The 18,130-nt window shown below is 36.6% G+C and overlaps 2 protein-coding genes across 3 annotated transcripts in view; one reads left to right on the forward strand and one right to left on the reverse strand.

Moving 5' to 3' along the window:
- Positions 1-6,747, forward strand: part of wwp1 (WW domain containing E3 ubiquitin protein ligase 1) — a 57,033-nt gene extending 50,286 nt beyond the window's left edge. For both annotated transcript variants that reach the window (XM_088918435.1, XM_088918436.1), the window contains exon 25: positions 340-6,747. In XM_088918435.1, coding sequence (XP_088774561.1) covers positions 340-439 — 100 coding nt within the window. In that variant the 3' untranslated portion in view covers positions 440-6,747. The remainder of the gene's footprint in view (positions 1-339) is intronic.
- Positions 6,748-7,853: 1,106 nt separating this feature from the next.
- rmdn1 (regulator of microtubule dynamics 1) lies at positions 7,854-16,992 on the reverse strand. Its single transcript, XM_088918437.1, has 10 exons — positions 16,848-16,992; positions 15,568-15,676; positions 14,754-14,841; positions 14,084-14,243; positions 12,889-12,978; positions 12,636-12,691; positions 12,369-12,456; positions 11,488-11,518; positions 9,918-10,051; positions 7,854-8,557 (listed from the first exon to the last, which is right to left on the reverse strand). The coding sequence occupies exons 1-10, from the start codon at positions 16,971-16,973 to the stop codon at positions 8,513-8,515; spliced, it is 927 nt and encodes a 308-aa protein (XP_088774563.1). The 5' UTR covers positions 16,974-16,992; the 3' UTR covers positions 7,854-8,512.
- Positions 16,993-18,130: the final 1,138 nt, after the last annotated feature.

The following is an 18,130-nucleotide window of genomic DNA, read 5'->3' on the forward strand; positions in this document are numbered from 1 at the left end:
TGCTCCAACAATAGCTGTCAGGACAGCTGTCTATGCTGGTTGAGTGAAGGCTGGCTGCCAGCCACAGGACAGCCTTGTTGGTGCTTTGGAACTCTCAGCAGTGTCCGTGCAGAGGAAAACAGTTTTTTTCCATGTGATTTCCATATAACATCGTTATCCTGCTTTCATGGAGTTGGAAAACTTGTCTTCAATGATTTAATTTTACATTTAATTTATATTGATTTTTAAAGAAAGGCTGGAACACCATCAGTAAGATTAAACTGGTGATAAAGATCAAGGCTATTTAATTTTATTTAGAACAGACTCCATAAGAAAAACATTTTTTTAATATATTTTCAGTTTCAACCGACTAGACCTGCCTCCATATAAAAGCTATGAGCAGCTGAAGGAGAAGCTCCTGTTTGCCATTGAAGAGACAGAAGGATTTGGCCAAGAGTAGATGGACTCATGGTGGAAACAGAACTCAGAAGAGCAAAACTTCAGTAATGTACCCAGCCAAGTAAAAAAGAAAATCAAGTTGCACAGATACCTACTAATGTATATAAGCTATTTTGTCATTTAAAACTGTTTTTTTCTGAAACTCATCTAGCAAATTTCCCTTCATTCTGCCTCATAAATATGCAAAACTTCCTTTTAACCATATGTTAATTCTTTTCCCCTTCAAAAATGGGGGATTTTTTTTTGGCTGGGTTTTGGAAGAGGAGCTGTTTAGTTTATGGCTCTAGTTTTATAGAGCTCAAAGGTGACTGGTCATTCTTGGCTGGCTTCTTTGGTTTCGGCTGTGCACTTTGGATTTGCCCAGTTCCCTGTCACTCTAGTGGTGTTTCCCCAGTGATCAGCTCTTGGATGGCTGTCTGTAGCAGTGCTTGAAGTCCAAGACTGCCTTGGGGAGTAAAAAATGCTTCTGGCCTATTGGGATGATATTCTCATAATATTGATAAGGTCTATGTGCAGGAATGGGTGATTTTCTCTGCATCTACATTAAGAGGGATGCCATGTCTAGTTAGAGCTCTGTGAACCCTCTCTCGTATTCTCTCTCATATCTTTTTCTGTATTCACTGGTACTTTTTCATATTTTTTCCCTTTTCTTTGACCATCCAGTGTAATGTTTACTTCACTGCTTGCTACTTGTATCTGTGAGCAGTGTTGGAAATGTTGCCATTAGATCTCTGTATCTGACTGCCCATCACATGGCAAATGTTGTGATCAGAAGGGAAAGTGAAAAGAATGAAGCTCACCCGGCCTTGTTTCAAGGCATCACTGAAATTAACATACCTTGTCTGACATAAAGATAGAGAGCTCTGTTCAACATGGCCTTTTGTATCCATCTAAATTTTCTTCTACACATGGCTAATCTTGTGGTTTATTGTGCTTCATGCCTTGATGATGACCTCATATTTTGCAGGTGGGATAAGGCTTAGATTGCAGCTTGACTTGCACTGAATCAGTTAGTAAATATTCCTGGAAACATTTAAGGTTTACAGTTACTAAATTTAATCCAGCAATTGCCACATTTCTATGCAGTTTTCCTCAACTTGTATTCAAATGAAGGGTTATAATCCAGTCAAAGCCATCATCAGTTTGCTTTATCATTTGGGTATATGATAAGCTCTCCCACTGTACGGAACAAACTGAAATTGGTAAGGTGTAGCAAGATTCAGCCCAGGCACTGTAACCTCAATTGATTTTTTTTCTCTGAAGAATGCTGTGAAAATGGTAAGATTTCACACTGCAGATTTAACTCAGCTCTCCTGTTTGTTCATTTTCTCCTAGCCAGGTCTAATGTTTTTTAGCTTTATTTTCAGAAAGGTCAAATAGAGCTTTTGTGTAATTTCTGCCCTTGGTGTGCTCCCCTGTGCTACTCCATATAGTGGGTTTACTGGGTTCAAAGAGCTCATTCTTTAACTCCACCTAGTATTGTAACATTCACATAGAAATTAAGTATTTGTAATAACCCATCAAAAGCTAAGTTGAAAATCTGTGTAATAAAAACTTTATTGCTGCATCCTGAAGATAAGACATTTTTGTTAAAGCCAATCACAAATTTGTTCACACCTAGTGATGCTCTAACTTGGCAAACCTTAAGAATAGTTAGTTGAAATATAATCACTAAGTCTGTATAAATTGTTTATAAACATAAGCACTGTTACAGTTCCAACCAAATTTCTATGCTCTGGATAAAGTGTACTCTCAAATTTATTTATCGAACAGAATTCATGTGTGCACTTTGTATATTTTGAAAAATGTATGATTATAACTAGATCAATAGCATATCTTTCAAAATGAGATATTTTAAACACATTTCAGACTTATTTTGACTAGAACATTCAGTATTTTGTGGACCCTTAATCTTGGGTAACCTTCCTGCACCCTTTTTATAGATTTAGGCTGTACTACAGTGGCATTTTAGATTATCAAGAAGGCTGAATTAATGTTGTAACCAACTGATTGTAGACTTTGTGTGTGTTTTGGATTGTCCACCTGCTGGTGCATTTGCAATGAAATTTGTGGTTCTTGACACACAGCATCAGGTTTTGTCTGTCCTGGCAAACATTGAGACATTCCCAGTTCTGGTCTCTTTGTGAGACCTACCACATTACCAAAGGAAAAACTGCAGAATTACATTTATGGCTTTTGTGTGAGCAGTCTAGAGGGTACGACTAAGTTATTTATTTTAACATATGCTATTGATATGGTACATTTTTAGTTTTGTAATTGTTGAATTACACACCTGCATTTTCTCAGCTCAGTTAGATTTTAAATACATTTTATCCAGGGTGACTACATTTGGAGGCAACTGTCAAAACGTATCTCGTTTCTTGGTTATGTGTGTTTAAAGGCATCAGCTTGGGCTGCCAGCTTTTAATGTTTATTTCTTTGCTTCACAATTTAATTAGCATTTTTAAACCATATTGAATTGCACATATCTGATGAAACAGGCTAGTTACCACATTATTGTTTAATAAATCTCAAAATATAAAATAAATGGCAAAGAAATGAATGGCAGGATTAACTGACAGGTAATTAACGGACATGCATTATTTGAATTTACTGCTGGGGGGGACATACAGCAGTCTACATTTTGAAAAAAAACAAGTAAGAGTATAGAGGCTCATTTTAAGTTTCAGTGGTAATTGACTTCTTAGTTTAAGACCCATTTAAAGGCGAATGATTTTGAAAGAAATAAGCATTAAAATTTGCAACCCTGTTTATATAAGCACATGTGAGTCTGAGAGCCTGTAGCAGTCCTGGCGGAGTGTGTAAAGCAGTGTGAGTAGGAGCTCCATTATGCAATGCGCTGCTTTTCTTTTAAAGGAACAGACAGCCCTGTCTTATCTCATTCAATAGTAACTAGTGTAAACAGTGGTTCTCAGCCCTGGCTCTACACTCTTTCTGCTGTTTTGTGTTCCATCTTGGCTGCTAATCACCAGGGTGAGTTGCTGCTAGTAACTGATCTACTTTCTTATGTTTTTTTTCTACACTTAGACCTTGGTTTAAAAAATATCTGAATACAGTGATTATCCTGTTTCTGGGTATCCCCCGTCTGTTCTGGTTTTGCTCCAGCTGAGTTCTTACTTTAAGCTCAAAAGATTAACTGAAATGTAGCCAACTGGACTTAATCAGAAGGAAAAACCACTGACTCACTGCTGGAGTGTCTGAAAGTCCTGTTCCCATCTGTGTCTGTTCATCAATTGATCAAAAATAATGAGCTGTTAAGATGGAAATAAGGGAGCAAATTCTTAATTAGCAGGTTAAAGAAAGGATTCATTCAGTTCTGTATGCTGGAGTTGTTGGAAATAATGTATTTGAAACCAAGGACTGAGTTCAGAAAGAAATCTACACTTGCAAGCAGATTGGTTGTAGCCACCAATTAGTACTTGTAATGAAAAACTCAGCAGGAGCAAAAATGATCAAGACAGACTCTTCCAGTACCAGGGTTGTGAACCACTGAGTTTCTAGTAAAATAGGAGTGCTCAGGGGAGAGCCACATTTCACAGTATATCTTAGTTGCACATTTTTTTTTAATTAGGTTATATAAAACTATTTAACCTGAAGAAAAAATGCTGACCTTCAAACATCACAATGTAGTGTCTTGGGCAGCAGTCAATTATTGCCACTGCACCTTCACTTGCTCTCTTGAGGTGAGATTACCATCAGTGCAGAGGGAGAGATACTTTCATATGGCACAAAGTACAAGAAATTAGACTGATGGATACATTAAAAATATGAGCTTCAATTGAAAATGGTAAGACAGAACAAATGTATAAATAATATGGAATGTAGCTGTTATTTTGGTTGAAGTGTTTGTAGAATCAATACACCCAGTAGGACTTCAGATTGAAAAGTATTAATTCTAAAGGTGATTGTAACACCTTTCAGAAGCTGCATATAAGTTAATTACAGTGTATTAAAAACATTTTACTTTCTTCATAAATAAGACTGTTTTTTAAGGCAGACCAGCTCTTGAAACCCTTATCTAGTGTTGGGAGAAAGTGTTATTTTATAGTTCCTGATGCTGTCACTTCATCAGTAATTTTCCTTTGACTCCACATCACTCACACTAAAAAAACAAGTCACATTTTCTCAGCTGAAAAAGGGTTAATTATGTAAGAAGTGGACTTATCAGATAGGATTAAATATGGAATAAAATGGGCAGAAATGTAGATGAATACTTCACAGAGGGGTTTGTCATAGGCCTTTTGGTCAAACGCGGCTTCTGTTATCTGGATTTCAAAAATATTGTACAAAAATTAAAGCAACCAACATTGATACATCAAGAATAAAAACTGATGTTCTGGCTTCCTACTTGCCGCGGTCTCTTTTAGCGATGTAAAACTGATATTTTATTAAATAACTATTTTACTAACAAAAAGAAGATAGCTACAATTTGTTTATTGCAAGAGGACACAGCTATTGAGATGTAAAAGACAAGTTTTACCTGTTCTCATTGAGCTGCAATATCTCAATACCTGCCAAAGGTGTAAGGATAAGTTTGCAGTTGAAAAGGCAGATTTGTTAATGTTGCATGTTTGAAAGTTGTACAAAGTCTTTCATTACACTCTGTAGTTTCAGTTTGAAAATGAACAACATCTTGGGTTTCAGAGGAAAACTTTTAAGGTTGAAGGAAGCTGCATTGTATGCTGAACTCTGGTCCATCCTTTAAAAAGGTTTATTGCATTTCATAATGTCAAAATGCTGGACTGCAGAGTGCAGATACAGTTGCTAACCATGTAGTGAATACAGCCTAATGTTATAATTCAGGTGGGTAGCTGCGTCAGCATGCGTAGGCTGCAAAGGAACAAGTAATAGGTTTATTCCATGCTGAAAAAAAGAAGAAAGAGAACACAACGTTTCGGCCGTGGAGCCTTCTTCAGGTGTGTGTGCTCACACCTGAAGAAGGCTCCACGGCCGAAACGTTGTGTTCTCTTTCTTCTTTTTTTCAGCATGGAATAAACCTATTACTTGTTCCTAATGTTATAATGCTTCTTTGACCTTTGTACTAATGCATCCTCAGAACCTTGCCTAGGCAGTTGTTGAGCACAGTGTAATGAGTGTAATACTATGTAGGCAGTGCACTGACTTGCACTCTATAAGATTGGCGCATGTAGTCAGTTTGCCAGGTCAGGAAGGGCTTATACTGTAGTTTACTTAAACCTATCTATGGGACTCAGTGTCTTTTTCACCGTACTGCTCTTAAAGGTAGTAAAAATCCAGCGGTGTTTTCCTGTTGCAGTAACAGTCTGCTTTAGGTTTAAAGGAGTCCTCTTACATTCATTTTACAAATTTCAGCTTATTCATGTTTCTATGTCATAATAGAAAAAACATGTTCAAAGTGTGTGTGCATATTTGACTTCTTGTCACACAGGTGTTAAAACAGCAATCTGAATTTTACCCATTGATTTAATCTGTGTACTGATTTTTAGACTTAAGATTGTCTGTAATTATGGCTTTGACATCTTCACATGCACTCAGCTGTAAAACATTGTCTGAACTGAAATTCAAAGAAGACTGATGATAGTGCTTTTGGGTTTTCACCGTTATTGGAGACTCGGTGCAGCCAGGGATAAGAGACATTCTAGTGTGCTGGTATAATTCCTAGCACAATGTTATTCAGTGTCATGCAATTCATTTTTCACATTACAACATAGTAGTCCTTTTGAAAGAATAATGTTCATACTGCATTAATTTTGTCATGTAGATAGCCCCTAAGTACAGTACAACTTTTCATTGTGTAATTTCAAATATGTAAAATAAACTTATATTTGTAATTACATAAAAATCAAAGATCTTTATATTCCATCAGAACCCTTAGTGTTAATTACAGTAAAAACTACTTTTTTGTGCTACTAAATTGTGCTTCCTAAGAAGAAAAAGACAATTGTAAAATGTACTCTTTATATCAAAGGAATATATAGCATACAATTTCATTACATTTTTACAGTCCCAGGAAATCGATCTTTTGGGGTTCTGTGATGTATTATTTCTATCAATGACAAAATACTGTAAACATATCAAATGTAGTCAACACTGTAAAAATGTATACTGTACAGCTTGAGCTGTTTAAAACATGTACAGAGGATTTGATTTTATTTTTACCTGCTTACCATCTAATGATTTGGTTTTTAAGTAAACTTGTCCTATAGTTAAAAAATTGGGTTAAAAATCTTTGCTCAGGATATATCTTGTTGGCTTTTTTTCAGATCTGCCTGTGGAAAGAACCATATTTAATAAATGTATCTGACAGTCTTTGCATTTGATATTTTTATTTGTTCAACTGTGGGATAAATAGATCTTTAAATCCTCTTTCTAGGGTAAAAATAAAAAAGCCTCCTACCTCATCTTGGTGCATTCTAGCTTGTCAATTATTTAGAATTGCACAAGTTGTAAATCTTTCAGAAGCATCTGCTTCATAGTGCTAGAATGCAAGTAAGTGCAAAAGACACAAGTGGTGCCTACCAGGCTGTGCCAGTGTCCATTCCTCTTATAATTTTAAGTAACATCATAGCCTTTCAGATCAGTCCATACCTACATTTCTTTCTGATTTCCACCTTGCAACTAAGTTTGGGCAACATGGTGTTACTTGGGTATCCCATACTGTCCAGACCTGGCCTTGTTAGTGTCAGAGCTGACAAGATCATGCTGCATAGTGGTTTATATACTGGTGGTAAAAATTAAGCAAATTAAATTGTTCTAGCATGTTCTGTGCTTCTTTGCTTGATTTAAAAGAATATAATAGTCTAGAGAAACAATGTTACAGATTGACATAACTAATTCACACCATGAATAAAAAACTTTTCAAACATTTCAGTTTACAAAAATATAAAAGCAATTTCTTCAAGAAACTCTATGAAAATGTGTGATATGGCAGTAAGGAAATTTTTGGATTTTGGATTGAGATGCAATTTTAACTTAAATCAATGGTGTGCATTGCTAAATGCCAATTCAGTGCTAAGGATGATTTGTGATCAGTGTACACATCTTAATGGTGGGTTTGTCTCTCGGCACCTTTGCCTGTCTTCACATTAGCTTCAGAATTTGCAGCTTAATTCTAACATTCCAGTTACACTCTGACACGCTCTGCAGATTTTCCAAGGACATCACCAAACTGGTGGGAAAGGGGGTATTTAGTGTTTCCTCAATTAACTTTGACACAGCCATTATCATTCATGCCATCAGAGTTTCATACCAGTGCTAATTCCTGTCCGGAGCAGCCAGACCCCTGTTGCCTGCAACAGAACCTAATGGGTCTCAGTGGTGGTAAGCTTCAGACCAGCAAGTATGTGCACATAAAGAGACTGACTCTTTAATTAAAAGATTTAAATTGCTCTGATAGAAGTTATTGCCTGTTGGAGACCCTTTTGAAAATAAGTTTATTAATACAAGAAAACCATGATTTTCATATCAGCCAAGTTTGGAAATTGTAGTAATGTACAGTATGTACCATGAGAATCTTTTGCTGAAGGTCTTGATTCCCAGCAAAAGTTGAGTCATTGTTATGTTTTATTTCTGTAACAAAACCACTGCATGGACAAATTGCTACATTAAGTAAAGCATAGCCAAATGAAACATTTGTAATTGTAATTCAATGCTGTTGAAGTTAAAGCCATATATGTAAACAAAATAAGTATTTAATATATATATATAAACTGTATATATGTGAATATATATACTCCAGAGGGGAAATGCTTCAGTGAAATTTGCAAAGGAATGAGTAGAAGTTAATTTTACATTGGAAAAGTAGAAACTGTAGTAGGTAAGTGGGACATACTGTATAAGGGAGGCATAAGCAGAACAAAAACCATTTGAGAGTGGGTAGGAAAGGTGAGAAAAGAGGTCAGAAGGTGTCACAAATATGCAATAAAGAAAATATTTTCTTAAAACCTGCTAGTTTAGAACTTATTCTTCTGTAATTAAGAATCTAAAATGTCAGGGCATAAAACAATTTAGAAAAAATGTTATTCATGTAGTTGATGAATATAGATTGAGATCCAGTTCTTGGATGGACATGCTGTCAGTTATTGAGTTTTTTAAGAAGGTCAACTGCCTCTTTATGAACCTAGAAAGAAGGAAAAAATGTCAAATCCCTGGTTGATGGCAGTTTATGCAGAAAAATAATTTCTGCAATATAAGGGCTTTCGTGTTTATTTTCTCTTTGAACAGTGAACTAAAATACAGCACATCAAATCAAGAAGCATGACCAGTTAAAGGGGAACTGCAACACTATTTTTACGTTTTGAGGTTCTAATGAATTGGCAATGATGAGTGTATTTCAAACCACAATTACATGGTAATGTGTACAACTTCCAATTCACATCACAAAAGAGAATAAGTTTCGACATACAATATGCATAGCGTCATATTGCCATATTGCTGTCTGCGATTCAGAAGGAGGCAACAAAACGTCTGGTGACGCGAAAGCGGCCCTATAACATTGGAAACATGCATTAGACCAAGTGGATTTTGCTGATATTAATTTTAATATTTTCATGAAACCAACACAAGGCAACATGTTTTTAGCTACTTTATGTATTACCAAAAAAGAGCAACTTGCCAACCAACTAAAATTTTCATTTTCAAGTTTTTAAAAAGTGCTCCATCGTTTACATTAGTGGTTATTTCATGGTTAACCACACCTAGAAGAAAAATTCTAACAGGACTTATATTTTTGCAGGAATTGTTGCCACTGCCTGAACAGCTAATTTGAAAGAGCACAACTGAATTGAACTGAAGACTTTTGCCGACAAATACTACTTGTTAACACATTATGCAGATCTAATTCGAAAATTTCTGGGGTGAAATATCTGCTGAACTGTACTTATTCGATTGTACATCACACTGAGTCGCACCAAGAAATGTGTCAATGGGACCATCATCAGTGCCCAAGTATATCACCCATCTCTTAGCTAGTTGAATATCCCTCGGAAAAGGAAACAAGTTAGACTTTCTGGTGATCTAAACATTTGTTTTGTGTGTAACCATCGTGTTCTGAACAGCCAAATACCTTACAGTGGCGCATCATTTAAAATATATCTATATATAGTTTTAAAAGACAGAAAAGGATTAAAGGTTTCTCATTTTTTTGCAGTACCTAATGAGCAGATTGCCATATCTGCCATATCAGATTGCCATTACGAAAGGGCTGCTTTCATGTCACAATTCTCTCAAATTCAAAATATCAGTCTGAGAAATTGGGACTGCAGTTCCCCTTTAAGAGTTCCCAATGCCTTCTGTCTAACAGTAGAGCATGTTACTTTGTTTAATCAAAGCACCAGATATTTATTTTAAAAAGGACCAAGCTGGGAGGCACTAGGTACACAGAGACTACAGCACAAGAATCACTTTCCAGAAGTGATCTATATGTGCGACTATCAAGTGTCTCTGACTATCTGACGCTGGGCTAAGACCCAGATTCCTACCTGCTTGTCTTCCTCCGTGTGAGCTGGATAGTCCCTGGCTTTAGAAAGCCACATCCTGGCCTTCTCCTCCTCTTTCAACATTATGTAGGTCTTCCCCACCATCAGCAAGTTCTTACTATAGAAATTGCAGTCAACTGCATTGGGACAGGCAGAGGAAAAACAAAAATGAAATCAACAAATAGGATGCATTCCTCCTTTTACATCAAGTGGAAAGCATGATGCAATTAAATTAAGGGATTCTTGTCATAGAAACATAAATAGAGCATATTCAGAAACATACACAAATAAGTACGATTTCTCATTGTAAATGTTAAAAGCTTTTGGAGTTTTAAGTACATAAGCTTTCTGTGTTAAGGCTCAGTGACCTAATTATATTGTAAGGTTTGCTTTTTCAGTAGTTCTTTAAAAGCTTGGGTAACACATTTAGTCAGAACCCATATTCAAACTGCATCTTGGGCACATTACCAAGCTGCACAACCCAAACAATCCCACTACACCAAAACACCAGTGGATTTAAATGCTCTTGAAAACTATGAGGCGTGACATCACAATGACCTGTTCAAACCCTCTTGATGTTAGTGTCACTGGGCAGTAGAAACAACTGTCGAGATAACAGAGTTTTCAATTTCATTCAGCTAAAACCATATCCTATAACAAAAAAAATATTCTTCCTGGAGCTTATATGCAATGATTTTGTTACAAACAGGAACATTTTTCAACAAGTTTGTTATCAGCCAGTAGAAGCTTCCTCATTCCTAACATTCCATTATGGATTCCACAATGTATTTATGTCTATGGATGTCTAGAGATATACTAGTAACTCTGAGCACACTAGAAACATCATTTGTTGTACACTTGCCACACGAGTCAGAGACATCTTCACCACTATATGGTCACATTTCAAATGGAATGGGGGAAAGGCAAGTGATCCTACTCTCCCTTGTTTAAGAGTTAAAAATGCTTTAGCACATTTATTTGTTTTAAACACCTGTTTACTGGAACAGCATACATGACCATTAAAAATAACCACTAAAGACAAAAACACTATTGTGGTAATTATTGGCTATTGTTCTAGCTTAAAGTAGATCATTTAAAAAAAAGACCATTTGAATAAATGTTTGTTGTGGCACTTGTATGCTTAAATTACTTTTTTTTAGTGTACTTGAAATTTTCACACCTAGCATAAAGTCCAAAAAAATAGAGTGCTGATTCTATCTAATTAAAAAAGAAAACCAGGAAGATTACTAATAGTGAGATTTTCTCAGGTCCTACACTGTAGTCTCTAACTGCTCAATTTAAACTAAAGAGGCTTCAGCAATTAGCTAGTTAAATGATCTGTCAAAAAAAAGTCTTAAACTCAAATACTGAGAAGAGACTGAGTTTTTGTTCTTCTTTTGCTGAGCCCCTCCATGTACAGTATTAAATGTTTACCAATACTTAACTGAAACAAGGTACATTCAGAGTCAGACAATACTATACCTTCACCTATAGATGGATATAAGTAAACAAGCATCCGTGAGAACCATAAGGTTTTCTCAGTTTTAAATGATCAATTTTTCTTTCATCATACCTTCTTCTGCCCTCAGGAAGAAACCTAGAGCCTGAAAAAGTACAGAAGGATTTGATGTTAACTGAAGTATTTATAAACTTCAAAAATACAGAAAGTAAGCAAAAGAAACCACACCTTTTTCCATAGACTACTGGTAAATTTCACATTGGGTTGATTTGAAATTCCAATTAGTTCTCTCACTTGCTTCATTACAGAATTATTAGAACCCTGAATGAACCCAGGTTCTAGTCCCTGGTCCTGGAGCATCCCAAACCTGCTGTTTTCATTCCAGCTGAGCTCCTTAACTGAACTCCGAAGAGGTTAACTCAACTAAGAGGTTGGCTGACTGGAGTCTTTCCTTCTTTAAGTTTATTTTTTCTGCTCAGAAGTTGGAGATCCTAGCTTTATGGATCCTAATAGACAAAACCTCCAAATGTTTAGGAACTGTGAACAATTATAGGATTAAATAATTAATCATAATATTAGGTCGGGTTAAGGGTTCAAATGTGTAAAAGAGATCATGTGGAATAAAACCCAGCAGATGCGAAGCTCCTCAGGACCAGGACTGCCAGCTTCTGGTGTAAATACCTTGTTAGACCCTGCGTGTAACCCCAGAATAAATTACAGGTCACGGTGTCTTCCTTTAAGAAAAATAAATATGTTTTCTAGTACCCAGGTACCCAAACAGCTTCTGGAAGTCTTGACAGATTGAAATGAGCTATGTGAAGTTGTCTTCTAGAGGTCACCCGATGCCCTGTTTTACAGGGTTTGCTTAAAATGAGTGAAAGAAGGTTGGTACTACAATGATACAGGAATGTTCCAAAGTGTTGCTGCTGTACTAAATTCCCCCAGTGTTTCATGAAGAAGGGAGGGACATTGAGACAAAGAGCACATGTCCTCACCTCTTCATAGGTGGAGCTGGGAGGAGAGGCGAAGATCATGGCTGCGATTTTGTGCTGGTACCAGGGCAGCTCAGCGAAAGCAAAACACCTTTAAAAATTGAATTTATTAAACCTGTTAAGAGTGCAGAATTTACCATTTTGGTAAGGCATTTTATTTCTTTCATTATTACCATCTTTTAAGAGGGATAAAACACTTGTTTTGAGAAGTTCAAATAAGTGCTGAGAAGAGTTATTAAATTATTGAATATGAGAAAGCAAATCACTCACCATAGGCCAAGGATATGGATTGAGGTAGCATCTTTAGGATTCAATGTGATAGCTTTCTAAGACAAAATACATAAAAATACTGTTACATAATTATAATATATATATATAACTAACATTATTACATCTACATAAAATCAATACAATTCCAAGAATGCTACATTAAATGCTGAAAGCTTTTAACTATCTTAAAGATTGTAATGAACCAACAAGTACTGAATTTTAGATCTTAACAGACTAAAGGCAGAAAACTCACCTCCAAATGTTCTCTTATGACGTAAGCATTTCCAATCTTTATCTTGGTTCCTTCATACTCTCCAATATCACTGAGACATACAGCATACCACTGTTATAACAACAGACGTAGCAATAAGTGGTTTAAAACAAGTACAAAAGTACACTACTTTCACAATGGAACAAATTTCAAATACTACTCTTTAGGAGACATACACTTTTTAAAAAAGAATGTTTTGAGAAAGCAGATATAGGTATATTTGGGACTCATTGCTATTGTTTCCTGAACAACTGTACCAACAGAGCACGGGTGTGCATTAACATTTTAAAATGACTCTCTTGGACCAGGTGTTATTAAAGATGACTGTATGTCATATACATCCTTTGACAGTAAAAACAGCTCTTGGAGCAATGATATTTAAGTAATGCAAATTACTTAATTACTGTATGTACTGTATGTACTTAGATGTACTGTATTTCTGAAAATTAAATGCACTGGAAAGAAGTTGAATAGAAGCATTGATTTTCCTTTTTGCTGGAAAACTTATCCTACAAATTAATAGGAATTTGACTAATTCTGAAAGTCTCTGGATTTTACTTGTACACAGTATTCATGTAAAAATTAAAGAGGTCTTGTATTCCCTCTCCGACAGAGAAGCATGCTGTCAACTATTTTAATGTTGTGTGGACAACTCTTTTGGAAAAGTTAGAAATGCAATGAATCTCTGCAATGAATTCAAAGATAAAAAGAAATAGTCATGATTTTTTTTAGTTTAAAAGTAAATCACTCAGAAACTGCAGCTTTCACGTTGTACAAAACAGCAAGAGAACTATATGGTAAAAGGTAGGCAGCCTTGTGATGGAATTATCCGGACAGCGGCTGGAAGACTGTGATGAAGATGGGATAAGATGTGTAGGAGCTATGAAGCAGAAGCATTACATATGCAGTATATGTTACATAGGCTATGGGAATAAGGACCCAAGATGCCTGTAGTGTGAATATTGTGGCAATACTGAGCAACATGGGCCACAATCCCACTTCTCATTAGTATTGGGTATAAAACGTTATTAGATTTACTGAATGAGTAAATTCAAATATATGTTACTAACATACTCAACAATGTCTAAACAGGTGGAGCTTTGAAAGTACCAAAATGAACTCATATATGCTGCACTTGAGATTTTGAGTTCTTCATGTATTAAACACAACATCTCACTTTATGGGCAGCAAAGCAGGACTGGTTTATCTCTAGTGCCTTCTTGACGCAGTCAAAGGCCTCGTACGTCAGCCTCTTCTTGTCCTCTGTGGAGATGTGGGACTGGAAGGCCAGGTCTCGTGTGGCTCGCGCCAGGCGCCACAGGAACTCAGCATTGTCACTGCGAAGAGAGAAAGCACAACTGGCACTGGCAGAAGGACAATAATTTGAAAGGGGGAGAAAAAACAATATTTTTCTGGGACTTAAAAGAAAGTGAAAGCACTGAATCTTTTAAGTCTTGAATAAAGAAGATGAGAAGACCTGATATAGATATGAAAAATCCTCAAAGGTACTGATAAACTCAACCTTGCAAATTCCTTCAATATGAACAGCGAAACATGAACCAGAGGGCTCAAGTGCTACAAGCTACCCAGCCATGTTGTTGAAGTCAAAACCCTGGCTTCTTTCCAGGGTTTTTCCAGTCATTTTTAACACTAAATGACTTTTCTCCATAGTTCAACAATTTATCTTAAGAGCAGAATTACTTTAGTAGCAAACACTGCACATCAGAAGCTTTTCAACAACTTTCAAGATTTTCCAATGGTCAAGAGTTGGTTCCAATGGTTGGAAGACCATGAAGTCATGTCTTTAAGCAAGGCAGAATGATTCAGTTCAGTAATCCAGGGCCCACCTGTCTTTATACTGAACCAGCAGCTGGTATAGCTTCTCAGTCTCTCCACAACTGTAAAGGTAGTCAGCTTGTTCAATTACATCCTCAGCTGGAAACAAATGCAAACAACAGCCACTGTAAAGGTCTGTGTGGTTAAGAGCTTTTTATTTCTGAGTAAATAAAAATGGTATAGTTCATTTTCCACAGTGGATAAAACAGGCTATTTCACAGAAAGAAAATGAGAAAGACAGACTACGCTTGTGATAAAATAAGACATGCTGATCAAACTCCATCAAAATCGTAAATAAATGAAAAGCAGGATGTAACACAATCTAAAATAACAGATTATACAGAAAAAAAATATTTTAGGACACCTGATTGCTGGCATTAAAGCCATCTGATGTAACATACATCCTTTATGAAATTCATTGTCAGAACAATTTCATGGCTCGCTTGCATAAAATCTTAGTGTTGTACTTAGTACAGAAAATGTTTAATTTATAAACTATCACTGCCAAGATAGCAACATTATGTTTTGTCACCTGTCCCACACATCCCAAAATGTGCCTTTATTTGTGGAGTTTTTGTCAGTTTGCTTTAAAGAATGCGTGTCCAATCCAGGTCCTGGGAGTCACAGCCTGTCTGTGGGTCATAACTTAACGAGCTGGTTTCTGGCTTAACTGGACCATTTTCCCAGCTCTTCAAGTGTTTCTGCTTTAAAGAGATCTTTAAAGATGTAAATACTGAACTGTAAATACTGTTAGCAGCTCTCCAGGACCACGTACAGACACTCCTGCATACAGCATAATTGCCTGCATTTCCAGTTTCACAGTACCTTTGTCAAGAGCATGAACTACCCCTGAGTGAGAAACCAATCTGTAGGCTTGATAACCCAAGAACGACAGGGCTGGCAAAGTCACCAGGAATGCAGAATTCCCTCTGACCTGAACAGAATGGAAAAACACAGTGAAACATTACTACTGTAGACGAAGAATGCTGTTTAATAAGTTTAAAAACACACACAAAAAAGCAAACACTAAAAAGTGAAAAAATGAGAATCCACTTTGAGCATGAAGAGTCCATTTTAACCAGGCCAACGAATCCACAGCCCTCATCTTGACCGATAGTAGCCGGTGCTATGCCAGAACTCAGAAGCAACTCTAATTCATCGGCTCTGCGCCAGTTAATTTCCATGTACCGGACAAAGGACAGTCTTTCTGTTTTAGTATTAGTAACCTGGCCATATTAAAACTTGAAAAAAGTGTAGCATACAAAACGTACAGTACGCAATTTTAAATGCGGTACAAGTTTAGCCTCTTTTTTCGTCTTTGTCTTGAATGCTCTACAATGCACAATGTAGTTCAATTACGCACAAGACGACCCTTGGACTTGCAGAAAAATACCGAATTAAGCAAAAAAAACACCCATCTACATTCATTTAGCTGGTGGCAAGACAAAAGTTAACGATTACTCTTATTTATTTTAAATGTTCTTAACGTTATGCACTTTAGTTTTACAATCATTAACAAAAAGCATATTTTCCTTTAGGAATGATGTTTTAAAAACAGTATTTCGGCACTAGCTAGTTAAAATTTACCATTGTGTTATTTTAAAAAAGTAATATGATAGTAACAAACAGTTCCATTTACCCTATTGCAAAGAAAGTGCAATTTGCCTGAACACGTTTCTCCTGTGGATCTTTTGTCTGAATTATGAAGTGTACAGTTTTCTTGAGAGCACACAGTCGTTTTGATCACAGTCGGTAACATCGCTGTAAATTATAGTATAAGATTCAAATTATTGAAAAAAGCAATAAAAGAGAACCGCCCCAACTCTAAATTATACAGTGAAAAATACTTTAAAAAAAAACGAATTGGAAAATTAGATCTACAGGTTTCACAGTAACTAAACGTTACATTTCCAAGCTAGCAGTGAAAGATAACTGCAGCAGACACAACGCTTATTTACAGTCCGTTTCGCCCGGTTGAAATAATACAGTACACTGTATGCTGCTGACTCTCCAGCTGCCCAAGATAACGTTGGGCTTTAACTAAAAGCTAAATACTACCGGAGCCTAACTTCAGATCTGTTAGATTTAACAGAAACACAAATTACATTTTTCAGAAAGTATTTGTTGCGGCTTATCCAGCAAAACCCGGAGTGTGTCTTGGTCCTACAGTGCCCACCACCTGCAACCAGCAGAGTCCGCAAAGGCAGCCGCATCAACGCCGAACCCGCCATCCCGGCTGTCAACCTCAGAATGCTGAAGAGATGGCAACTCAACAGCTGGTATATAAGGAAGCTGGGCTGGACTACAGTTCCTCTTAGGTTTCTTACGGCTGGAAACAGAAGTCAGCTTTATAGTTCCCAGCACGCCCCTGTCTGGCTGTTTCTGTTCGCTTTTTTAATAGGATAATAATAATAATTCCTTACACTTACACATTTCTGGACACAGAATGATGAAGCCAATTCATAGATGGGGATTATTAGCAGGTCATGATTGGTAAAGTCCTATGGGAAATTAGGGCAGGGCATCAGATTTTTAATGACCACAGAGAGTCAAGACCTCAGTTTTATATCTCATTCAAACAATGGTGCCTTTTTACAGTATAGTGACCCTATCACTATACTGGGACATTAGGTCCCACACAGACCACAGGGTGAGCACTCCCTGCTGGCCCTACTGACACCTCTTCCAGCAGAAACCTTAGTTTTTCCCAGGAGGTCTCCCTTCCAGGTAGTGTCCAGGCTCATATTTGCTTAGTATTAGTGGGTTGCCAATGGTGAGTTGCAGGGTGAAAATGGCTGCTAGCATCTTTCTCACTCTGGAAATGTATGCAAGATCATGATTTATCTTAGACTGTATACCCTTTTAAGACATGGTGAACTGCCATCAAGCTTCATATCGAATTCTTCATGGCCTGGTATTTCTGCAACATTATTTTAGGAAGTTAACGATTGATGAAAAAAGCCTGCCAGTTTAAGTAGTAAAATCCCTTTGCATTAATCGATTTTGACTGTTGGGGAAGAATTAGTGTCAAAGTAGTATTTTTGTCCCCTCCAATTTCTGATTTCCACTGTGTCAGACCTTTGTACGCAGAGACAATTGAAAGAATCATTGTTGTTCCAGTTAACTATATAATACCATATTAATATTACCATTTTAATTGCTAGAATTACAATTGACAAATAATGCTGTAGCACCTAAGGTGGACATATTCAGGAATTGCTGAAATGAGCGATGAAGGAACAGTGTATCGCTATGAGCTGCAGAAAAGGCGAATACAACAATTGGGCCCATAACCACATTTTGGGACATATTGTACATATTTATACATTTATAAAAATTTAAAATGACAGCTCTTGCCTACGTGAAGCAGTTGCATTTTTGACATATA

Source organism: Atractosteus spatula, chromosome 6, assembly GCF_055471065.1.
Source record: "Atractosteus spatula isolate fAtrSpa1 chromosome 6, fAtrSpa1.hap1, whole genome shotgun sequence".
NCBI classification, from domain to species: Eukaryota; Metazoa; Chordata; class Actinopteri; order Semionotiformes; family Lepisosteidae; genus Atractosteus; species Atractosteus spatula.